Source organism: Phyllobates terribilis, unplaced genomic scaffold, assembly GCF_046119375.1.
Source record: "Phyllobates terribilis strain yellow unplaced genomic scaffold, ASM4611937v1 Scaffold_2__4_contigs__length_985480577, whole genome shotgun sequence".
Lineage (NCBI taxonomy): Eukaryota > Metazoa > Chordata > Amphibia > Anura > Dendrobatidae > Phyllobates > Phyllobates terribilis.
In genome coordinates this window covers 818,808,882-818,834,634 of record NW_027362762.1, presented here as the reverse complement: position 1 = coordinate 818,834,634, position 25,753 = coordinate 818,808,882, and the positions used below count along the sequence as shown (strand labels likewise).

The following is a 25,753-nucleotide window of genomic DNA, read 5'->3' as shown; positions in this document are numbered from 1 at the left end:
CTCAGTGTGTGGATGACACTTCAGGTTTCTCATTCACTTTGCTGGTATCAGGTTTTGCCACAAATCCGCACAGAAAAAAAAGCGATAAAACCGCATCAAATCTGCAACATGTGCACACAGCCTTACAGCTCTGTTCAGCCATATTCTTTTTCTTCTATTTCTATCCTGTTTATTCCAATTGAGCATATGTTGGGAACAGGTTTATATATAAAAAAAATGTCCCATTTGCTTTGAGTACTTTTAATGTCAAGGACATCATTCCCAGTTTATGGCACTAAGATAATCTCTTTTCCAATAGAAATTCGCCTCCTTCAAGTTTAGTGTCCTTGTAGCCCCTCTACTATACAGCTTATTAAAAGGATAAGTGAAGAATTATTATTTTGTGATCGCTATTCTCCAGGTGACCCACAACCCCCGTACATTTGATATTCTGCCTTACGTATTGGTTAAAATTTGTTAGAGCAGCCAGCCCCCCCCACGGTTGGATCCTGAACCAATAATGGTCTTTATATTATTGCCAAAAACCTGTTTCCTTTGCTGGACCTGCTTCAAATTCATATCAGGCTTGCTCAAGTACCCCATAATAATGACTTCTCCCTGATTTAGTGCTTCATATATTTGCTTTATGATTAGATTTTCTGTTTCTGTCACTATACCCGGAGACTTATAACAAATCCCTATTAGAAGTTTAAAATTTGTTCTCTGTCCTCTTATTATCACACACAATGTGTTTTAGGGAAGATTTTACATACAAGTATAAAAAACAGCATAAGTGAAATCAATGATCTCCTATGAAGCTCAGCACAGGTTTGGCTTCATAGATGTACAAACATGGCGATGAGGTGGGCAGTCAGTAGGGTATTGAGCAGACCTGGGCAAACTGTGGCCCACAGGCCACATCCGGCCCTCTGGCTGTTCTAGTCCGGCCCGCGGAGCGAGACAAATGAAGGGTTCAAAAAGTGGCCCATGTGCCGCATCATGCCCACCGCTGCCCGCTGTCACCACTATCTGCATCCTCGGGATGCAGACAGCAGTGAATACATTGGTGGAGGATGCCGCCGCCGGCTCCATCTTCCACCAATCACAGTGTGAGACAGCAGACGCCACGACGTCATTTCATCACGCTGCTGAGACTCAGTACACAGGAGACAGGAGCAGAGCACCGGGGGAACGGGAGCGAGGTGAGTATGTGTCGTTATTTTTTCATGTGTATGGGATATTTGTATGTACATAGGAGGCTATGTGTGTGTGGGGGGGGGGTTCACACTGTACATAAGAGGCTATGTGGGGGTAGGAGGGGGCTCATACTGTACCAGGTCAAAAGCAGCGAAGTTCTGCTCTTATATTATTTGCGTTGCTTTCCAGAGTGTTACGTCTGTTTTCTTTTGTTTGTTTTTTTAAATCCGCTCTATGGCTCTCAAGGTATGGGCCTTTTTATTTAGTACTCATTTTTATGGCCTTTGCAAAGAAGGCGTTGCTCAAAGAGTAATTATACAGAGCAACCTAAAGACATGCCCCAAGGAATCCTGTGGGTACCGCCCCCTTGGTAAAGACCATAAAAATTACCACTAAATTAAAAGGCCCCCTATCTATGGAAGTGTATAATGGATTTAAAAAAATAAAAAATCATACTCAGAGGAGCAGCCAAAATACAATAAAAGGTGCAGTCTTTCTATGCAGTTGTCTCACTTGTGTCAGGAGAGCTTCGGCCAGTGAGAGGAATGCAATGTGATTCAGCTGTCTGACTGCGCCCTAAGATTAAAAATTGTCCACTTTTGACTTGGTGACAGGTGCTCTGTAAACATAAGCGATCAGAGATACAGTCATATGAAAAAGTTTGGGCACCCCTATTAATCTTAAGCTTAATGTTTTATAAAAATTGGTGTTTTTGCAACAGCTATTTCAGTTTGATATATGTAATAACTGTTGGACACAGTAATGTTTCTGCCTTGAAGTGAGGTTTATTGTACTAACAGAAAATGTGCAATCTGTATTCAAACAAAATTTGACAGGTGCATAAGTATGGGCACCTCACCAGAAAAGTGACATTAATATTTAGTAGATCCTCCTTTTGCAAAAATAACAGCCTCTAGTCACTTCCTGTAGCTTTTAATGATTTCCTGGATCCTGGATGAAGGTATTTTTGACCATTCCTCTTTACAAAACAATTCCAGTTCAGTTAAGTTTGATGGTCGCCGAGCATGGACAGCCCTCTTCAAATGATCCCACAGATGTTCAATGATATTCAGGTCTGGGGACTGGGATGGCCATTCCAGAACATTGTAATTGTTCCTCTGCATGAATGCCTGAGTAGATTTGGAGCGGTGTTTTGGATCATTGTCTTGCTGAAAGATCCATCCCCTGCGTAACTTCAACTTTATCACTGATTCTTGAAAATTATTGTCAAGAATCTGCTGATACTGAGTGGAATCCATGCGTCCCTCAACTTTAACAAGATTCCCGGTGCCGGCATTGGCCACACAGCCCCAAAGCATGATGGAACCTCCACCCAATTTTACTGTGGGTAGCAAGTGTTTTTCTTGGAATGCTGTGTTTTTTTGCCATAATGCATAACGCCTTTTTGTATGACCAAACAACTCAATCTTGGTTTCATCAGTCCATAGGACCTTCTTCCAAAAAGAAATTGGCTTCTCCAAATGTGCTTTTGCATACCTCAGCCGACTCTGTTTGTGGCGTGCTTGCAGAAACGGCTTCTTTCGCATCACTCTCCCATACAGCTTCTCCTTGTGCAAAGTGCGTTGTATAGTTCACCGATGCACAGTGACACCATCTGCAGCAAGTTGATGCTGCAGCTCTCTGGAGGTGGTCTGAGGATTGTCCTTGACTGATCTCACCATTCTTCTTCTCTGCCTTTCTGAAGATTTTCTTGGCCTGCCACTTCTGGCCTTAACAAGAACTGTCCCTGTGTTCTTCCATTTCCTTACTATGTTCCTCATAGTGGAAACTGACAGGTTAAATCTCTGAGACAGCTTTTTGTATCCTTCCCCTGAACAACTATGTTGAATAATCTTTGTTTTCAGATCATTTGACAGTTGTTTTGAGGAGCCCATGATGCCACTCTTCAGAGGAGATTCGAACAGGAGAACAACTTGCAAGTGGCCACTTTAAGTAGCTTTTCTCATGATTGCATACACCTGGCTATGAAGTTCAAAGCTCAATGAGGTTACAAAACCAAAAAAAGTGCTTTAGTAAGTCAGTAAAAAGTAGGTAGGAGTATTTAAAACAAGAAAATGATAAGGGTGCCCATACTTATGCACCTGTCAAATTTTGTTTGAATGCAGATTGCACATTTTCTGTTAGTACAATAAACCTCATTTCAAGGCAGAAACATTACTGTGTCCAACAGTTATTACATATATCAAACTGAAATAGCTGTTGCAAAAACACCAATTTTTATAAAACAATAAGCTTAAGATTAATAGGGGTGCCCAAACTTTTTCATATGACTGTACATCTGTTCGCGGCTGTTAGAGGCAGGCACCTGGCCATGTACAGTGCCATCTTTCTACAGTGAACCATGGATCAAGACAGGCATATAAAACATCAGTCTTGTTTAAATGACCCCATCCCTCCCGAGTCTAGTATAAGTCTTCGGGGTCAGCGCAAAATTTGCAACATTTTTGAATTTTTTTTTTTTTTTGAAGACCCCGCAAGGACTTCTCACGGAAGTCCGTGTTACTGTTCGGGTTCGTCAGCCCAAACAATGCATGTTGAAAGGCTGCAGCACAGCCAATCAACAAGCTTTTCTGGTGTGGGCACTTTCCGGCTCCATCACAGCCATGTCAAGTATTGGTATGGATGGTTGGCAGGCGCAATACGTGTATAATATTTAAAAAAAAAAACGTGGGGTCCCCTGTATTTTTGATAACAAGTGCAGGTAACAATTACACCTGAGGGGTGCAGACCTCATCTTTCTGGTTTATCTTGGCTGGTTATCAAAAATAGAGGGGCACCCACGCTGTTTTTTTTTAAATTATTTAAAAAAAAAAAAAATGGCGTGGGGTCCCCCCCTACAGAAATTTGGCCCTCCCCAGCCTAAAAATAGTAGCCCACAGCCGCCCCAAAAAAGGTGCATGCATTAGATGCGCCAATTCTGGTGCTTTGCCAGGCTCTTCTCACTTGTCCTGGTGCGTTGGGAAGTGGGGTAATATTTTGGGGTTGATATCAGCTGAGTGACGTCCACTTACATCAAGCCCATGGGTTAGTAATGGAGAGGTGACTATAAGACACCCCCAGTACAAACCCCGTGGTTAAAAGCAATAAACACAAGCAATAAAAGTCTTTTAAATTGTAAAAAGAACTCCCCGACCCTCTTTTAGCCATTTATTACATTTAAAACATAAAATAATCCAAAGAGGTCAGCCCTGAATCCGTCCCACGACGATCCCAGACTCTGCTACATCAGGATGCAGTGCTGAGCGGTGACATCAATAATGTGACCGCTCACCATAGCCGTCGGAATACACTGACAGTAGAGTGTGAATCTGGCTGCTGTGACAAGCGCTGACGCCAGTAAGGTTATTGTAGTTCATCGGCCATGAACTACGATAATCTTCATGCCCCCCCCCACATATTATTTAGTGGGGGGGTTCTCCCCTTTTGGTATGTACTGTAGAATCCCTCCCAGGACAGTACATACCTACTGTTTTTTTCTGATGACAGCAGTAGTCATTGGCCGATGCTTGACATGCGGTAACCTTTTCACCGCCAGTCACAGCCGTTGGCTCACACGTTGTCCTCTGTGTGACAGCGTGGGAACACGCAGCGGTCTGCGATACCCAGCGGCTGTGACTTCAGTAAGGTTACCGTCGGTCAGAGCCGGTGTTTCCCACGCTGTCACACAGAGGACAGAGTGGGAACTGCCGGATGTCCGGGCGCCTCATTCACTTGAATGGGGTTCGCAATCAAGTTCGGGTACCGTTCTGGTACCCAAACCAAACTTTTTTATAAATACACAGGTCTGCCCATCCTTATCATTAATATTACAGTAAACACCATCTTCGGCCATGTGCTAAAGCAAAAAGACATGAATCTGACATCACTATTTAAAATCAATGTGTATTTCCATAGGGCATCGTGTACTGTACCAGATCATACATCTCAGGAACACGTGGTAGCTTACCTTACGCTTGGACTCCTCAAACAAACTCATGAGGCTTTCCTTGGCAGTGAGTATTGGGTTGCTGGCAGCCAGACTACGCATGTAGTAATAAACAGCATCCAGTTTTCTCCTCTATTGCAATGGAAGATGTAAAAGAAAAAGTATATTACACTGACCCAACAAAGCCTAGATTACTTAGAGAGGCTCTTTACTTCAAATACTAAGAATGAGAACAGGAATTCATTAGGAATTTGTAACCATGTATCGCTAGGAGAAGACCTTCAGTGTAATGTACCGTATATACTCGTGTATAAGCAGACTTTTTCAGCACATTTTTTATGCTGAAAAAGCCCCCCTCGGCTTATACTCGAACGAGGGTCCCACTTAACCAGGGCCGGCTTCACCACTCGGGCAAGTCCCACGGCCCTGAGCATGCGGGGACACCGGCGCGCTATGGGGCCCATGAGCTGGGGAGCCCGGTGCCAGCGCCCATGAGTGCCACCCCCCCCCTTGCTCAGGGCCCTGACACATTAATTACCCCTCCCCGTTCCTCCACAGGTCCTGTCTCTTCCGCGTCTTCTGACGTCTCAGGTTAGAGGGTGCAATGACTTCTTTCCAGCGCACCCTCTGAGGAGCAGTCACAGCACAGAGAGCGGGAAGACACAGGCGACGCTGAGGAGTCCTGAGCAGATCAGCAGTAGGAGTAGAGGCGAGTACTTTCTTTTTTTTGTGTGGAGCCTTATGTGGGGCCCATTACTCTGCATGGAGCCTTATGTGGGGCCCATTACTCTGTATGGAGCCGTATGTGGGGCCCATTACTCTGTATGGAGCCGTATGTGGGGCCCATTACTCTGCATGGAGCATTATGTGGGGCCCATTACTCCGTATGGAGCATTATGTGGGGCCCATTACTCCGTATGGAGCATTATGTGGGGTCCATTACTCTGTATGGAGCATTATGTGGGGCCCATTACTCTGTATGGAGCATTATATGGGGCCCATTACTCTGTATGGAGCATTATATGGGGCCCATTACTCTGTATGGAGCATTATATGGGGCCCATTACTCTGTATGGAGCATTATATGGGGCCCATTACTCTGTATGGAGCATTATATGGGGCCCATTACTCTGTATGGAGCATTATATGGGGCCCATTACTCTGTATGGAGCATTATATGGGGCCCATTACTCTGTATGGAGCATTATATGGGGCCCATTAATCTGTATGGAGCATTATATGGGGCCCATTAATCTGTATGGAGCATTATATGGGGCCCATTACTCTGTATGGAGCATTATATTGGTATACATTTTCATTTTTGAAATTTATCAGTAGCTGCTGCATTTCCCACCCTAGGCTTATACTCGAGTCCATAAGTTTTTCCAATTTTTCGTGGCAAAATTAGGTGCCTTGGCTTATACTCGATTATATACTGTATATCATACCATTGCTATATACATGTTCAATATCACTTTCATTCCTTACAATTCATGTTTGGTTAAAAAAAAAAAAGCCCTGGTCTGAGATTTTACATGCAGTGTCATAATTCTGGCATCTCATTAAAATAGTTCTAGAATTGCAGCTTTTAAATTATGAGAACTTTAAAAACGGCTACGATGTCAGACAAAAATATGATCCAACAGGTCACAAAACAACCTTCACCATACCTATTATTTATGGCTATACTATGAGGTATGTGTGAATTGAATGGACACATTGAGAGCCTTCTGACATTTGCACATTTGTACTATTGGGACTGTTTCTGATTTCTCATTTGAACTATCTTTTGCCACATCTATTTGTGTATTACTTTTTGAACGTCTGTGGGGCCGCTCCCTTGCAGGGTCTTGCCAGGGTCACCGGGGGCTAACCGACGTAGAGTGGGGGCGCCATATTGACTCTTAGGGTGCCAACCTCCGCGGCTAGGTAGGGAAATCACTAGGCTTTGAATTAGGGTCAGTATCCCTAGTACTCATTATTTATCTGTGTCTATAATATCTCCCCTTTTTGGTGGCTTTCTAGCAGCTATGATTCTGTCCATCTGATTAGATATACCGCGTGCAGAATTATTAGGCAAATGAGTATTTTGATCACATGATACTTTCTATACATGTTGTCCTACTCCAAGCTGCATAGGCTTGAGAGCCAACTACCAATTAAGTAAATCTGGTGATGTGCATCTCTGTAATGAGGAGGGGTGTTGACTAATGACATCAACACCCTATATAAGGTGTGCTTAATTATTAGGCAACTTCCTTTCCTTTGGCAAAATGGGTCAGAAGAGAGATTTGACGGGATCTGAAAAGTCCAAAATTGTGAGATGTCTTGCAGAGGGATGCAGCAGTCTTGAAATTTCCAAACTTTTGAAGCGTGATCACCAAACAATCAAGCGTTTCATGGCAAATAGCCAACAGGGTCGCAAGAAGCGTGTTGGCCAAAAAAGGCGCAAAATAACTGCCCATGAATTGAGGAAAATCAAGCATGAAACTGCCAAGATGCCATTCGCCACCAGTTTTGCCATATTTCAGAGCTGCAATGTTACTGGAGTATCAAAAAGCACAAGGTGTGCGATACTCAGGGACATGGCCAAGGTAAGGAAGGCTGAAAAACGACCACCTTTGAACAAGAAACATAAGATAAAACATCAAGAATGGGCCAAGAAATATCTTAAGACTGATTTTTCAAAGGTTTTATGGACTGATGAAATGAGAGTGACTCTTGATGGGCCAGATGGATGGGCCAGAGGCTGGATCAATAAAGGACAGAGAGCTCCACTCCGACGCCAGCAAGGTGGAGGTGGGGTACTAGTATGGGCTGGTATCATTAAAGATGAACTTGTGGGACCTTTTCGGGTTGAGAATGGAGTGAAGCTCAACTCCCAGACCTACTTCCAGTTTCTGGAAGACAACTTCTTCAAGCAGTGGTACAGGAAGAAGTCGGTATCGTTCAAGAAAAACATGATTTTCATGCAGGACAATGCTCCATCACATGCATCCAACTACTCCACAGCGTGGCTGGCCAGTAAAGGTCTAAAAGAAGAAAAAATAATGACCTTGTTCACCTGATCTGAACCCCATAGAGAACCTGTGGTCCATCATAAAATGTGAGATCTACAGGGAGGGAAAACAGTACACCTCTCGGAACAGTGTCTGGGAGGCTGTGGTGGCTGCTGCACGCAATGTTGATGGAAAACAGATCAAGCAACTGACAGAATCTATGGATGGAAGGCTGCTGAGTGTCATCATAAAGAAAGGTGGCTATATTGATCACTAATTTTTTTGGTTTTTGTTTTGCATGGCAGAAATGTTTATTTCTAAATTTTGTGCACTGATATTGGTTTACCTGGTGAAAATAAACAAGTGAGATGGGATTATATTTGGTTTTTATTAAGTTGCCTAATAATTCTGCACAGTAATAGTTACCTGCACAAACAGATATCCTCCTAAGATAGCCAAATCTAAAAAAAAAACCACTCCAACTTCCAAAAATATTAAGCTTTGATATTTATATGAGTCTTTTCGGTTGATTGAGAACATAGTTGTTGATCAATAATAAAAATAATCCTCTAAAATACAACTTGCCTAATAATTCTGCACACAGTGTATACATGCATTACTTACCAAGAAGTTCATTTCATGGCCCTCATACAGTGGGGAAAAAAGTATTTAGTCAGCCACCAATTGTGCAAGTTCTCCCACTTAAAAAGATGAGAGGCCTGTAATTGACATCATAGGTAGACCTATGACAGACAAAATGAGAAAACAAATCATGAAACGGACATTGTCTGATTTGGAAAGAATTTTTTTTTCAAATTTTGGTGGAAAATAAGTATTTGGTCAATTACAAAAGTTCATCTCAATACTTTGTTATATATCCTTTGTTGGCAATGACAGAGGTCAAACGTTTTCTGTAAGTCTTCACAAGGTTGGCACACACTGTTGCTGGTATGTTGGCCCATTACTCCATGCAGATCTCCTCTAGAGAAGTGATGTTTTGGGGCTGCTGCTGGACAACACAGACATTCAACTCCCTTCAAAGGTTTTCTATAGGGTTTAGATCTGGAGACTAGCTAGGCCACTCCAGGACCTTGAAATGCTTCTTACAAAGCCACTCTTTCATTGCCCTGACGGTGTGCTTGGGATCATTGTCATGCTGAAAGACCCAGGCACGTTTCATCTTCAATGCCCTTGCTGATGGAAGGAGGTTTGCACTCAAAATCTCACGATACATGGCCCCATTCATTCTTTCATGTACATGGATCCGTCGTCCTGGTCCCTTGGCAGAGAAACAGCCCCAAAGAATGATGTTGCCACCCCCATGCTTCACAGTAGGTATGGTGTTCTTTGGATGCAACTCAGCATTCTTTCTCCTCCAAACACGACGAGTTGTGTTTCTACCAAACAGTTCAACTTTGGTTTCATCTGACCAAATGACATTCTCCCAATACTCTTCTGGATCATCCAAATGCTCTCTAGCAAACTTCAAACGGACCTGGACATGTAATGGCTAAAGCAGGGGGACACATCTGGCAATGTAGGATCTGAGTCCCTGGCAGCCTAGTGTGTTACTGATGGTAGCTGTAACATACCTGGCGGCGTCCTTGCATAGTGGTCCATCTCCCACTGTGCAAGAGCGCGCACTTGATCTCCAGTCCAGTCTGCTAGCCTGGCTTCCCTCCATGCTGTCTGCTTGCCTCTGTTTCTGCTGCTTAAGGGCGGCGCCCGATCACTTCCTGCTTCTTGTAGCTGCTGCAGGCACACCCCTTGTGCATCCTCAGCCTATAGCTGTCTGTCACCTGGTATTTAACCCAGCTCCTCCCTGGAATCCATGCCTGAGCATTGTGTTCTGTCAGTTGGCTTCTGGTCGCTGACATGCCAGGTACCGTCTATGTTTCCTGCCTATCGGTATCAGTTCCCGTGTCTGAACTGTGTCCTGTCTGTGCCCTCTAGCCAACTGTCTGTCTGCCTTCCTGAGGCAGTATTTCCAGGCCTGTCTGCACACGCTCCTAGCCTGTTCGTCTCGCCCTCTGGGGGCCGCATACCCAGACTCGTTCCTGTATTTGTTGCAGTACAGTTCCTGTCTGAACTGTCTCCTAGCTTCCTACCTGTTTTGCCTTTATGTCCGTTTGCTCCCTTTTTCTGTAGTGTCTGAACCTGCATCTAACTTCTTCTCGTTGTCGCTGTACTTCCGTTTGTGAGTTGGAGTCCTCTCGCTACTTCTTTGCAAGTATCTAGTGTGTATCTGGTTCTGCCTTTCTTTCTGCTCCGTGTGAACAGAGCCCTGTCCCCTTTGCTTTGTCTTTGTTTACCTCTTTGGCGATTTATCTCAGCCCTGTCCACCGCGTCTGCGGTTCTGCTCTGCTCAGCCCTGTCCACCGCGCCTGCGGTTCCGCTCTGCTCAGCCCTGTCCACCGCGCCTGCGGTTCCGCTCTGCTCAGCCCTGTCCACCGCGCCTGCGGTTCCGCTCTGCTCAGCCCTGTCCACCGCGCCTGCGGTTCCGCTCTGCTCAGCCCTGTCCACCGCGCCTGCGGTTCCGCTCTGCTCAGCCCTGTCCACCGCGCCTGCGGTTCCGCTCTGCTCAGCCCTGTCCACCGCGCCTGCGGTTCCGCTCTGCTCAGCCCTGTCCACCGCGCCTGCGGTCTCGCTCTGCTCTGACCCTTTGCTCGCTGCTCCGGCGGTCTCGCTCTGCTCTGACCCTTTGCTCGCTGCTCCGGCGGTCTCGCTCTGCTCTGACCCTTTGCTCGCTGCTCCGGCGGTCTCGCTCTGCTCTGACCCTTTGCTCGCTGCTCCGGCAGTCTCGCTCTGCTCTGACCCTTTGCTCGCTGCTCCGGCAGTCTCGCTCTGCTCTGACCCTTTGCTCGCTGCTCCGGCAGTCTCGCTCTGCTCTGACCCTTTGCTCGCTGCTCCGGCAGTCTCGCTCTGCTCTGACCCTTTGCTCGCTGCTCCGGCAGTCTCGCTCTGCTCTGACCCTTTGCTCGCTGCTCCGGCAGTCTCGCTCTGCTCTGACCCTTTGCTCGCTGCTCCGGCAGTCTCGCTCTGCTCTGACCCTTTGCTCGCTGCTCCGGCAGTCTCGCTCTGCTCTGACCCTTTGCTCGCTGCTCCGGCAGTCTCGCTCTGCTCTGACCCTTTGCTCGCTGCTCCGGCAGTCTCGCTCTGCTCTGACCCTTTGCTCGCTGCTCCGGCAGTCTCGCTCTGCTCTGACCCTTTGCTCGCTGCTCCGGCAGTCTCGCTCTGCTCTGACCCTTTGCTCGCTGCTCCGGCAGTCTCGCTCTGCTCTGACCCTTTGCTCGCTGCTCCGGCAGTCTCGCTCTGCTCTGACCCTTTGCTCGCTGCTCCGGCAGTCTCGCTCTGCTCTGACCCTTTGCTCGCTGCTCCGGCAGTCTCGCTCTGCTCTGACCCTTTGCTCGCTGCTCCGGCAGTCTCGCTCTGCTCTGACCCTTTGCTCGCTGCTCCGGCAGTCTCGCTCTGCTCTGACCCTTTGCTCGCTGCTCCGGCAGTCTCGCTCTGCTCTGACCCTTTGCTCGCTGCTCCGGCAGTCTCGCTCTGCTCTGACCCTTTGCTCGCTGCTCCGGCAGTCTCGCTCTGCTCTGACCCTTTGCTCGCTGCTCCGGCAGTCTCGCTCTGCTCTGACCCTTTGCTCGCTGCTCCGGCAGTCTCGCTCTGCTCTGACCCTTTGCTCGCTGCTCCGGCAGTCTCGCTCTGCTCTGACCCTTTGCTCGCTGCTCCGGCAGTCTCGCTCTGCTCTGACCCTTTGCTCGCTGCTCCGGCAGTCTCGCTCTGCTCTGACCCTTTGCTCGCTGCTCCGGCAGTCTCGCTCTGCTCTGACCCTTTGCTCGCTGCTCCGGCAGTCTCGCTCTGCTCTGACCCTTTGCTCGCTGCTCCGGCAGTCTCGCTCTGCTCTGACCCTTTGCTCGCTGCTCCGGCAGTCTCGCTCTGCTCTGACCCTTTGCTCGCTGCTCCGGCAGTCTCGCTCTGCTCTGACCTTTTGCTCGCTGCTTCGGCAGTCTCGTCCTGCTCCTCTCTCGCTCACCGCTCCAGGAGGCCTTGTCCTGCTCTTCTCTCGCTCACCGCTCCAGGCGGTCTCGTCTTGTTCTGCTCTTGCTCGCCGCTCTGGGCGGCCTCACTCTGCTGTTTGTCCACCGCATCTGCGGTTCTGTTCCTGAGTCCCAGTCTGTACTGGGTCCTATCCACTCGGTGCTCCAACCTGTCGCACCTGCCAGTACCTCCCTGCCTGCATACCAGTCGTGCTTACCAGCATCCGCCAGTCTGCATACCAGCCGTGTCTGCCTATACCCAGCAGTCTGTGTGCCAGCCTAACCTGCCTGTCCTGTATTCCCCTGTGTGGGTCAACAGCCGTGTCCGGGGTCTCTCCTGGAGTAGCACCTGGACCCTCTGCTCGGTTCCTCCTTGGTGCACTGGCGTCGTATGCCGTCATGCGACCCTGGTCGGATCGGGTGGATACTTAGTTACGCCCCTCCAGGCATTCACTCTCCGGCACGGTCCAGTGGAATCACTACATATACACGCACACGCCACTCAGCCCGGGCACTTGCATTACAGTAGCCTGTGTAACGTTGGTCCCAGCTCTCTGCAGGTCATTCACTAGGTCCCCCCATGTGGTTTTGGGATTTTTGCTCACCATTCTTGAGATCATTTTGACCCCACGGGGTGAGATCTTGTGTGGAGTCCCAGATCGAGGGAGATTATCAGTGGACTTGTATGTCTTCCATTTTCTAATTATTGCTCCCACAATTGATTTCTTCACACCAAGCCCGCTTGCCTATTGCAGATTCAGTCTTCTCAGCCTGGTGCAGGGCTACAATTTTGTTTCTGGTGTTCTTCGACAGCTCTTTGGTCTTCACCATAGTGGAGCTTGGAGTGACTGTTTGAGGTTGTGGACAGGTGTCTTTTATACTGATAAGTTCAAACATGTGCCAGTACTACAGGTAATGAGTGGAGGACAGAGGAGCCTCAAAGAAGTTACAGGTCTGTGAGAGCCAGAAATCTTGCTTGTTTGTAATTGACCAAATACTTATTTTCCATCAAAAGTCGAAAAAAAATTCTTACCAAATCAGACAATGTGATTTTCAGGATTTGTTTTCTCATTTTGTCTCTCATAGTTGAGATCTAACTATGAGGTCAATTACAGGCCTCATCTTTTTAAGTGGGAGAACTTGCACAATTGGTGGCTGACTAAATACTTTTTTTTCCCCACTGTATGTGTCTATTTGTGTGCTTGCTGTTTATTCACAGTGGTGCTATTCGTTTGCAGGGTTTAACAGGGTCAATGAGGTTGAGCCGACGTTGAGAGGGGGTGCCACTTTACTTTGTTCCCCCTAGGGTGCCAACCTCCGTGGTAAGGCTGGGAAATCGTTAGACAGTGATTTTTTGATCAAAACAGTATTAACCAAGTACCCCATGTTATTTACTTGTAAGATTGCTAATTAACTTATTTACTTACTGCAGGGTATTTACTAATTTTGTTTTTCTCTTAGGTTTTGTCTGTTAAATGACCACAGTGTGAACGTGCAACTGCACACTGTGATTATACCGAAATATGCTCTGGCTCATTTATTTGGTGTTCCTCAATTTTCTTCCATATCTGCAGCATTTCTCCTTATTAAAAATCTACAAACAGTGAAAATGGTGCATAAATGAAAGGGAGCCTGTCGGGTCATAATGACGGTATAAACCACACATGTCAAACTTTGGCCTTTAGGCCAAATCTGGCTCGCAGGGTGATTATATTTGGCCCACGACACCAGAACCAGTGTAATGTTGCCCACCTGACAGTATATGCAGTGTACTGAGCACAATCCTGCTGACAGGTGCGCTTTAAAGGTGTTGCCCATATCTTAGGTCTTCAATACAAGATCAGTGGTGGACCAACAGGTAAGCACCCCCACAATCAGTGAAATCTGCTTCTGCCGTGGCAATACATAGGCGTTATACATGGCAGAACACAGCAGTCTCATACATTACTTAGTGGCGGCAGAATAGCACTGCATGTTATCTCCCATTCAAGAGGTAAGAGATAAACTGCAATACTCGGAAATAGCCACTAGATAAGTTGGACTGCTGCATTGTGCCCCATCCAACACTGCCAGGTGTCGGACTCCCATCGAATCCTTATTGAGTAACCTATTCTGTATGCAGGTCATTAATTCCTATGACCCATACAACACTTTTAACGATGCTATAATGACGATAGACAGCTTACCGTGTATATGGCCAGGAGGGCCAGTTGATTATAAGGTCTGCCATTCTTGGGTGCAATGTGCTGTGCCTTTAGATACCAGCTGCAAAGACAACAATGAACATATTCAGGGGACAAATCCTATTTTTTACCAGTTCCTTTAAAATATTAAACGCATTTTCCTTGACATTATTACCTGCGAGCTTTCCCATAGTTGCAGGTGTCGGCTGCTTGCTCTCTGTATCGGGCAATGTCACCGTGACAGATCATACAGCGCTGTGCACTGATCAACGCAAACTTCACCTAAACACAATATAAAATAAATGTAAAATATCATAATATAAGATCAACCTAATAATGAGGAAACACTACAAACCGTTTTGCGGAGTGGCTTGCTGCGGATCGCCATTCCATCCATGTAGTCCTCAAGCTTGAACTGATACGCTGCCTGCAGTTTCTGAAGCAAGCTATCAAAAAATACTGTTCCCTAAAAACAAAGAAATTGTGCTTTAAATAAATATATTGTAAAGGGACAATTTAAAAAAAAATATTATAATACATGAAATTTTATAAAATGCTCAAAATATATACCGCTAACTGAAAAACTTTGTAACACATAGTAACTACAGACGTACAAGTACTTAGAGAATCCAGCTGGGCAAACTGTGAATTAAAATCTGGTTTATTAGTCCTTAGTTAAAATCATAGTACAAAAAAAGGGAGTCACAACAAGCAAAAAGTAAACTTATGGGTTTCGGTGTTACACCTAATAATGTAAAAGTCTTTATTATAGGCATTTAAATAAGAGGAAATGACTATTGAGACATATTAATACAAAAAAGTTGGAGTGTGGAGGTGCAGAAGGAAAAAACTGGATGGGTTTCGAACAAGTAGTGTGTTCTTGGACTCAGTAGGATGTGATATCTATAATATAATGCTGGATGCGTCCTTCTGTCTGAAGTAGTTATAGACTGCGCACTGCACCTACGCAGTGTGGCTGGAGTCAGAAGGAGGCATCCAGCGTTAATAGACCGGCCAGTGCCTCAAGGTGACAGAGAAGAGGAAGAGGCTGGAGGAGTGTGGCGCTACAGTCAGCGCCTACGCATACCGTGATCTTCAGAACCAAAAGGACGAGGCGGATCTCTGGCGAATGAAGCGGGAAGGGGAGTGTGGTGCTGGAGTCAGCGCATGCACACATCAAAATCTCCGGCGCCATTTTATTGAAGACAAATTTGCACACACAGTGTCTAAAACAAAATGGCGTCGGATAGAACGGTATGCGCACGCGCTGACTCCAGCACCATTTTATTTAAATATTTAACTCAGACGACGCACTGCAGGAGAGAGGTGGAAAGGTGAGGAGGAGTATTTGTGGTTTGTTTGCTTTTTTGTGTGACCTATGCAGCGCTGGCAGCCAGGATGGGGGGGCATATACCAGGACTAGTTATTGAACCCATTCTACGTCCGGGTGGCGAGCATTTTTATTGGTACATTTTTGTGCTATGTTAAAGGGAACCTGTCACCAGAAATAACGCTATAAACCTGCAGATATTTGGTTAATCTGCAGGTTAATAGCGTTATTATGCTGCCCAGCGCCTGCAAGCAACCAAATGTAGAGTGGAGAAAATTAACTTTATTCTCCCCACCAGCATTCGGTTTCAGTCATGGGGAAGGAGGTTTAGTCATCACTCTGAGAATACAGAGCGGCTGCTGTAAACGTGCCCTCGGCCCTGACTGTCAGCCGGTCTCAATGCAGAGGGAGTGTCATTTTCATGCAGGCAATTAACTGTGGTCTATGCATGAACCAGGGGTAAGTTAACTCTCCTTATCCTTCTTCCTACATAAGTTTTAAAGGAGTTTTCCCACGAACAATGTACATTTTAATAGATCATGCAATAAAAATAATTTTCACAATTGGAAGTGTTAAAAAAAAATGTTCCTGTGCCGAGATAATCTCATAAATGTGCCCTGCTGTGTATTGTGTAATGGCCATGTCTGACCGTACAGGGACATGGTCTGACCATACCACATCTCCTGGGCAGGGGAGGAAGCAAAAGAGATTATAGACAGGACAGCACGGGATCACAGAGGATTCTTTTTGTGTGGTAAAATATGTCATTGCCTGTTTTTAAGCAATGTTTTAACTCACAGAAAGCATCAGCTGCAAACCCCTGGAGTAATGTCTGTATATTCTTTCTTCCTCCCCTGCCCAGGAGATGTGGTATGATCAGACCATGTTCCTGTACGGTCAGACACAGCCATTACACCGTACACAGCAGGGGCACATTTATAAGATTATCTCAGCACAGGAACATTTTATTTAAAACACATCTAATTGAGGAAATTATTATTATTCAAAGATCTATTGATTACAATTAACTGTTTGTGGGAAAACCCCTCTAAGGTTGTGTTACGAGCAGCAAAGTGGAGCTTTATAACTCCCATATATAAAGTGATTGTGCAGAACACACTTGTGACTCCAACAAGCACTCTGGTCATATATGTTCACCTCATCTAACACCTGGAGCAGCTGTCTTCTGATGGTTTCACCTTCACCAGATGACTCTTTCAAGAAATGGCGAAACTTCTCAATGACTTGGTAAAACACATTCTTCCATAAGAGCTGGTCAACGTTGTGCTGGTCACAGAATTCAATGTCAGTCAGGAGAAAGTGCTCATAGAGTTGGAGAAGTTCCGACCTGCATGGTGGAGAGCGTCAAAGAGGATCAGTCATATTTCTTAACTTTGCCTGTTAGTTCTACAAACTCTGCATTGTGTCATTCCTCTGTTATTCCTCAGAGAAATGTATGAATAAATTGACATATGGTAATTGGGAGTGCATTTGCAGAGCCTGATATCTATATATGTATATCAGGTATCACACACTTGACCTATTTGGACAGGTGCCCAATACCGGACGATGGTGCAAAAGCTGATACGGAAGTGAGTGGAGCTAAATTATCCCCTTCAGCCTCACTCCATCAGCTTCTCCCTGAGGAAAACAGAAGTCATCCATAGGAAGGTAATAAAAAAAACAATCCTGACAGTGTTATTTTTTCAGAATATGCAGAATCTTGCAGGCAGATAACCAGAGGTGATAACATTATTGCCTGTGTACATTCGTTTCTAGAATCCGTGTTGAATTTTAACAGAATGCACCCAATATTTCCTTACCTGAGCACCGCCATTTTATCCAGGCCTTCTGTGCTGATCATCTCCCTGGAGAGAAGGTTACTGAGCTGGAGCTCCTGGTTATCGGCCATTCTCAATAGACGGCTCAGCTCCTGCTGTTGCATCGTCCTCACTTGTTGCTCAATTTCCTCAGACATTACTGGACTCCCAGCGTACGACCCAGAGCCATATTGTGCAGACTGAGCAGGATAGCCCGAATAATACCCACCAGGATACATGCCACTGCTGGGACTTACAGAGTAAGGCATAGAGTATCCAGCATATGTATATGGTGGATGGGCAAAGTAATATGGGTTATCAGAATTCTGGAATTTGTAGTAAGATGCCTGAGGGACAGATGGGATGCCGTCACTTTGTGAAGTAGGTGTAGACTCATCATCGGTATCTAGAAAATGAAGCTGAGGGCTCTGGTTTTTTAGAGCAGGCTTTTGCTCAGGGTTATTGGGATCCCAGAGACGCCGATTAGCTCCACCACGGCCCCTGCCACGACTAGATTTGTTGCAAGTGGTAGAAAGGGGCTTTGTGCTGTTTGGCTCTAAAGCTCCAGTAGCACTGGATATATCCGTGTTGGCTGGAAGAATAAGGATCCCTCTCCCTCTGCCCCTGGGCTCACTCGATCGCGCTCTAAATTCCTGCTTCTCTATGCAATTGTTGCGCTTGCTATTGGGTCTATCACTTCGTTTCCGGGTCCTCTCTTCATCAATGACCGGCTGATAGGGGGATTCTCGGTTGTAAAACACTTCACGGTTATCTTTGCTGCTTGATCGCTTGACGTTGTCTGTGTTTTCTGAGCAGCTTTTGTCACTGGAGCTCTGCCTCTTCTTCCATTGGTTTCTGCTTTGGAGCGAATCATCCCGCCGATCGTTATAATCCTCTTCAAAAGAATCAGTTGAAGACAGCGAGACCTGTTTTTTTGCGCGCACCTTTTCTTTTCGATCTCCAGCAACCTTTCCTTTGTCTTGACACCTCCTGTTGCCCTCGGCCAGGATGGCTTCTTCGCTGCTGTTGTTGCTTCCCGCAGAACTGGTGCTGCAGTTTCTAGTGCGGGTCCTCCGTTTGTCTGAGTGGGAGTAACGTTTGGTTGGACCAGGCTTTCTCTCTTCCTTACCAGGTCTCAGTGAGGACGTCTCCTCTCCACCCTTTTTAGGTCTCTCTCGCTCTGATCTCTTTGACTTCTCAACTTTGGCAATCTTGTTTCCATTTTCCAGAGGAATCTTATGATTTGTGGCAGACAGATCTTCTTCACGTTCCAGTTTTAGATCTTCAGTTTTTCTCACAATATCATCTTCAACAATTTCGCTCAATGACTCTTTTACAGAAACATGCAATCTCCTTCCTGGTTGGTAAATTTGTCGGTCCGGTTTCTTGGTTCTTTTTACAAATTTTCGCTCTTCACTTTCAGGGTTTACAGCGAATGAGCCACCATGATCCAGATCGTCATCATCTTGGATTGGATCTCCAGATAAGACTGAGATAGCCCCATTAACCAGAGGTTCACAATCTTTAACTTTCTCATTGTGATATTCTTCGGTGTGATCGCCTCCATTGCCAGATGTATCCAATTTGGGCTTATTTCTTAGTCTTGACAGCCCAGGCTTATAGATCTCAATGTCTGGTCGCCGATTATCTTTTCTCTGTCTCGGTTCCTTCATCTCCTTAACGATTTCTAAAAAAAAAAAAAAAAAAATGAATAAAATAAAATAAAAAAAAAAAACACAAAATATAAAAGTGTGAATGGATGGAAAAATAAACCCGGAATTCATTATGCCCTACAAAATATTTTTAATTATAAGTTATTTCATTTTTGTATTGAAAAAAAGCCTCAAAAATCTGAAACATTTTTCAAAACTACATATAAACTTCAAACAACATTCATTACAAGAAACCACCCCTCCTCCACAAAGACAGCAGAGATCTGAAAAAATAAGGTCAAAAGTGGCCAGCTTCTCCTCTTATTTTATTCCCACTGCTCCATCGAGTACGGTATGCCACACGGTTCGAGTGATATTCGCCTTTTAATGCTCCTTTGTATGGTCCTTACGAGGAGTGGCTCCTGGGTTTCTCTAGGGACGTGCTTTTAGGTGGCTGTGCGTTGCTACCCCATGTGCAATGCCCTCTTGGTAAAGACTAAACTATATGGCAGATTAAAATAATAAACTCAGGTGAGCAGCGTGAATAAAATAAGAGGGAAAGTAGCCACTTTTGAAGTTCTGATAGGTCGTCTATAAAGGCGTTTTTCAGCTATTAAAAAATGATGAGGAGAGGCCATCGATATTAGATTAGATTAAATTAGAATTCTGGCGTAAAAGCTTGGAAAAGACAATGCCAAAATTTTGCGACTTTTGGTGTTTTTATGTGTTTCTCCCAGCTCTGCTGAAATTGGCAGAGCTGGGGAGGGACAGGGGTGCAGCGGGGGGTGATACCGCAGCTCGTCTAATTTATGACGAGATGTGGCGTTCTTCTGTACACTAGAAATCTCACCCCTGTCCCTGAGTAGAGTGCCATTTCTGGCGTAGAGAACGGCACTTGTCAGACACTCCAGATTCATCAAGACACATGTACCCCTTCACGAATCAGGAATGTCTGACTCCAGCATGCCCCCTCATCAAGACTGGAGTCAGCAAGGTATTTTTTGTTTTCCAGATATTTGTGGCTAATTCATCCAATAAATACCAATGTTTTAAATCAGGGGTGGGGAAACTTTTTTCTGACAAGGGCCATTTGGATATTTATAACATCCTTTGGGGGCCGTACAAATTGGCGCCAACTCCGCCCACAGAGTGCGTCCTGACGCTGGCACTGGTGTCAGGACGTAATCTTTCATTGCATGCTCCTCGGCGTTCAGTAGTGAATACTGCGTGCACGTGCCCACAGAGCAAGGAGGAATTATTGGGCCAGCGGCCGTCAAAATACAGCTGCCAGCCCAAGTACTGCGGCCCCCGGGAATCTGCCCGGAGGCCGAATAAAAGGTAATCGAGGGCAATAAATGGCCGGGGGCATGAGGTTCCCCACCCCTGTTTTAAACAGTCGCACATTTTTTGCACAAATGTACTCCAGTTCCAGTCTGAAGTGATTTTCTCTAGGCCTGAAATTTTAACAAAAATGTTGCTACATTTTACTGGAAATAACAACTTTTTGCTATAAAAAGGCACAAAGCAAGCTGAAAACAAAAATAAAGATCATTTTATTTTTGATTTTGCGCAAAGTTTGTAAACCAATAGTGCCTTTTTAAAGAATTTTAAGCAAAAAGTCAATGAATACTACAAGATGAAAAGAAAGAAAATGGCAAATGAGTTGGTGACTTCTATAAAAAGTGTGGTGGGCATGTCCTCCGTCTCTAACTCTTATTGTCAGTGGCGCTATGGCGCTACAGATATATAATAAGGGTGTTAACTCTATAATTTTACTTGTGACCATAATGACATAGCTGGGATCGCCCTACTCTCAGTGTACACCACATAAGCTGAGGGAAAAGTGACAGATTTTTAAGAATACTGTACAGAGGGAAGGAAAAAAAAGACATTTAAACAATAGGTAATTTCCCTTTCCAGACACTTTTCCCCTTCCATTTGTTCCCCTCGTTGCTCCTCTACATCTCAGTCCCATTCTATGTGCCTCTATAAGTGCTGAGATGTCGTCTGGGTCATTGCTATTGTCCTCTGTGTTCTGGGAAAGTCAAGTATTTCCTGAATTGCTTAATGGACAGACGTTAAAAGACAAAGTATCACTGAGCGCACAATGCATTTATCATGTACTGCAAGTATGGAAGAACAATGTCCGGACTAGTAACTGTTTTACGCCGGGCTGTGAAGTCGTGGAGTCAGTCAGTATAAGGCTATGTGCCCACGATGCAGAAATGCTCAGGATTTTTTCCTGAGCGTTTCTGCATCTCCCTGGCAGAAAAAAACGCATGCGGATTGTACATGCGTTTTCCTGCCAGGGACATGTGGAAATGGAGCGTTACCCACTGACATTTCCGCATGCGGATTGACAAGCGCTTTCCAAGCGAGTAGCATCACTTGGAAAGTGCTTGTGACAACTAGGTCACACTATATAAATCCATGCAAACTGCATGGATTTATATAGTGTGACCCGAGAGAGTGTTAAAAATAAATATACACTTACCCTCCGATGGCCCGCGCTGGCTTGTTTCGCTCGGTCCTGGCTGCCGGCAGCAGTGGATTGAAAGACCTGCCGACGTCGGCGTCGCGTGACCGGTCACATGACTCTGACGTCAGCGCAGGTCCTTCAATCCACTGCAAAGTGCCGGGAAGCAAGGAGGAGCGCACCGCGGGCCGCCGGAAGGTAAATATACATTTATTTTTTATTTTATTCTTTTTTTACAGATTTTTTAATGGTACCTGGGTGTGGAGGAGACTCTCCTCTCATCTACACCCGGGTACCATCCGCACATTAGAACGCTTGGATTACGCATCTACATATACAGTGATGCATAATCCATGCGGTCTAATGCAAGTCAATGGCGGCGAAGACGCAGCACTTCCGCATAATAATTCCGCAATGATAATCCGCAGCGGAAATTTCCGCAGCATGTGCACAGCACATGCGGATTATCATTGGGGAACATTGCTGCCCTTCTACCATGTGTTTTTAATGTGTTTCCGCAGCTGCAGAAACGCATTAACACATCGTGGGAACACAGCCTAAAATGGACCAACTCCGACTCCTAAAATATATAATAAATTGGGAACAGTAGTTCAATGCAGTTTGTGGGGAATATTTTATTCATAAGAATTTGGGAAAATTATGAAATGTCCTATAAATGTCTGTCCTATTCATGATCTAAGGGTCTAGACTTTTAGCTGAGATGAATCTGTGCTACAGTAAATTTATCACTTAAACATGAACCATGTATGAGGGAGTTGGAGTCGGAGGTTTGGCTTACCGACTCCACAGCCCTGGTTATGTTAAGACTCTAAATATGCCGTTAAAAAATACCAAAAATCCTCAACAAACATATATTCTGTATGAGTCAGTAGGGTCTGTCAAGGAACACCACCATGGATGGGGAAACAGATCTGAAATAGGATGTGTCCATGTCAGCATCAGTAGCCTCTGTAGAAGATAATATAAAGCAACTATTATCAGGTTAAATGCTGGACATATTGATGGACAACGCGCTCCTGTCACCAGACAGCTCCAGATCTGCAGTTATTTCAATTGTTCTGCTTCTATGATAGAAGTCAAATTCCATAAAAAAAACTTAAAATCATCAATTTTATTAGATACTAGCAGCCCAAGTTCCGAAACAAATAAGTGCTCTACATAATAAAAATTAACTCAAATTACCCATGTCTATTCACGTTCAGCCTTTTTACACAATAAACAACAAAGTTGTCATAATTAATAAATGAGTAAATGGCATTAAGGAAAAAAAATAAAATTTAGAAGATTACAGAGACATTCGCCAATTCAAAAAGTGAATTGCCCAGGGCAGATCACGTGGAAATCTCTCTGTATGCCTTATCACCTTCAGCTGATCCTGTTAAAATCTCTGCCTCAAGAATATTTCCATTCAATGATGTTACAACTAATCGTGTACCATTGTAGAGTCCTCGTTTTGTATTCAAATTTCTCACCAACATAATAATGCTGCCCACCTTAAGTCTAAGGCAATGACTTGGCATGCCTGATGGGGGTAAGCTATTTAAAAATTCAATAGGAAAATGTTCCCTTTCATCGTCGTCATCTACAACAGCAGTCATCGCTCCAACGTCAGCTGATGTTTTCTCTGACTCACCTCAACATTAAGCTCTTTATGTAGTAAGATACTTTAAAATATAGAAACAATACAAAACAAAGATACAAATATATAATAGATGATTACCCACCCTAATATATCCTAGGTAGCCCTATCCTCTGGTACTACGCTGCCGCGGAGATTGGCACCCTAAATGATATGACAATTGGCGCCCCCGCTCCTCGACAGCTGTCCATGTGTCCCTATATGCCCCTAATTCTGGGTCCAAGGATATCAGGAAGAATCAATACACATAAATCACCATATGAAAATAGGGTAGGTAAATAAATTCCTCTTATTCCTAATATAGAAGTATATGCAAATCTAAACAAGGTTCTAATCAAACGGGATATCTCTTTCAATTTTTAGCACTGCACCTCAATGATTCCTATCGATAAATATCGGACATGTCTCTGCATGGACCACTCAGTCCACAAAAAAAATCACGAACATGTGAACAGACTATTACAGTCATGAGCATTATCCATGAAAAACACAATTATCCCCCCACATTGAGCCACGGCGGCGCCCCCACACGCACACACTGAGCCACACAGCGGCGCCCCCACACACACACACACACACACTGGGCCACAGCGGCGCCCACACACACACACACACACTGGGCCACAGCGGCGCCCCCACACACACACACACACACTGGGCCACAGCGGCGCCCCCACACACACACACACACACTGGGCCACAGCGGCGCCCCCACACACACACACACACAGTGGGCCACAGCGGCGCCCTCACACACACACACACAGTGGGCCACAGCGGCGCCCCCACACACACACACACAGTGGGTCACAGCGGCGCCCCCACACACACACACACAGTGGGCCACAGCGGCGCCCTCACACACACACACACAGTGGGCCACAGCGGCGCCCTCACACACACACACACAGTGGGCCACAGCGGCGCCCCCACACACACACACACAGTGGGCCACAGCGGCGCCCTCACACACACACACACAGTGGGCCACAGCGGCGCCCCCACACACACACACACAGTGGGCCACAGCGGCGCCCCCACACACACACACACACAGTGGGCCACAGCGGCGCCCTCACACACACACACACAGTGGGCCACAGCGGCGCCCTCACACACACACACACAGTGGGCCACAGCGGCGCCCTCACACACACACACACAGTGGGTCACAGCGGCGCCCCCACACACACACACACAGTGGGCCACAGCGGCGCCCTCACACACACACACACAGTGGGCCACAGCGGCGCCCCCACACACACACACACACACAGTGGGCCACAGCGGCGCCCTCACACACACACACACACAGTGGGCCACAGCGGCGCCCTCACACACACACACACACACAGTGGGCCACAGCGGCGCCCTCACACACACACACACAGTGGGTCACAGCGGCGCCCCCACACACACACACACAGTGGGCCACAGCGGCGCCCTCACACACACACACACAGTGGGCCACAGCGGCGCCCCCACACACACACACACAGTGGGCCACAGCGGCGCCCCCACACACACACACACACAGTGGGCCACAGCGGCGCCCCCACACACACACACACAGTGGGCCACAGCGGCGCCCTCACACACACACACACAGTGGGCCACAGCGGCGCCCCCACACACACACACACAGTGGGTCACAGCGGCGCCCCCACACACACACACACAGTGGGCCACAGCGGCGCCCTCACACACACACACACAGTGGGCCACAGTGGCGCCCCCACACACACACACACAGTGGGTCACAGCGGCGCCCCCACACACACACACACAGTGGGTCACAGCGGCGCCCCCACACACACACACACAGTGGGCCACAGCGGCGCCCCCACACACACACACAGTGGGCCACAGCGGCGCCCCCACACACACACACAGTGGGCCACAGCGGCGCCCCCACACACACACACACACACGCACACACTGGGCCACAGCGGCGCCCCCACACACTGGGCCACAGCGGCGCCCACACACACACACACACACACTGGGCCACAGCGGCGCCCCCACACACACACACACACTGGGCCACAGCGGCGCCCCCACACACACACACACACACTGGGCCACAGCGGCGCCCCCACACACACACACACACTGGGCCACAGCGGCGCCCCCCCCCACACACACACACACACACACACACTGGGCCACAGCGGCGCCCCCACACACACACACACTGGGCCACAGCGGCGCCCCCACACACACACTGGGCCACGGGGCACAGGGGCGGCCCCACACACACTGGGCCACAGCGCTGCCCCCCACACACACACACACACACACTGGGCCACAGCGGCGCCCCCACACACACACTGAGCCACGGGGCACGGCTGCGCCCTCTGCAGGGATGTACAGGGTACTAGGCCCACAGGCTGCCGTGCCAGACAGGAACCTTGCTGACTGTTTCCCTCCCTGGGACACAGCAACGCACACACTGGAGAAGTTGCACTGACTGA

At 46.8% G+C, this 25,753-nt stretch overlaps 1 protein-coding gene across 1 annotated transcript in view; it reads right to left on the bottom strand.

The window, feature by feature from the left end:
• SMG6 (SMG6 nonsense mediated mRNA decay factor) overlaps positions 1–25,753 on the bottom strand; it is a 289,497-nt gene that overhangs the window by 263,465 nt on the left and 279 nt on the right. Inside the window, exons 2-7 of the mRNA XM_073667669.1 lie at positions 17,495–19,178; positions 16,830–17,019; positions 14,697–14,807; positions 14,517–14,623; positions 14,345–14,423; positions 5,144–5,254 (exon numbers count right to left, since the gene is read on the bottom strand). Coding sequence (XP_073523770.1) covers positions 5,144–5,254; positions 14,345–14,423; positions 14,517–14,623; positions 14,697–14,807; positions 16,830–17,019; positions 17,495–19,178 — 2,282 coding nt within the window. The remainder of the gene's footprint in view (positions 1–5,143; positions 5,255–14,344; positions 14,424–14,516; positions 14,624–14,696; positions 14,808–16,829; positions 17,020–17,494; positions 19,179–25,753) is intronic.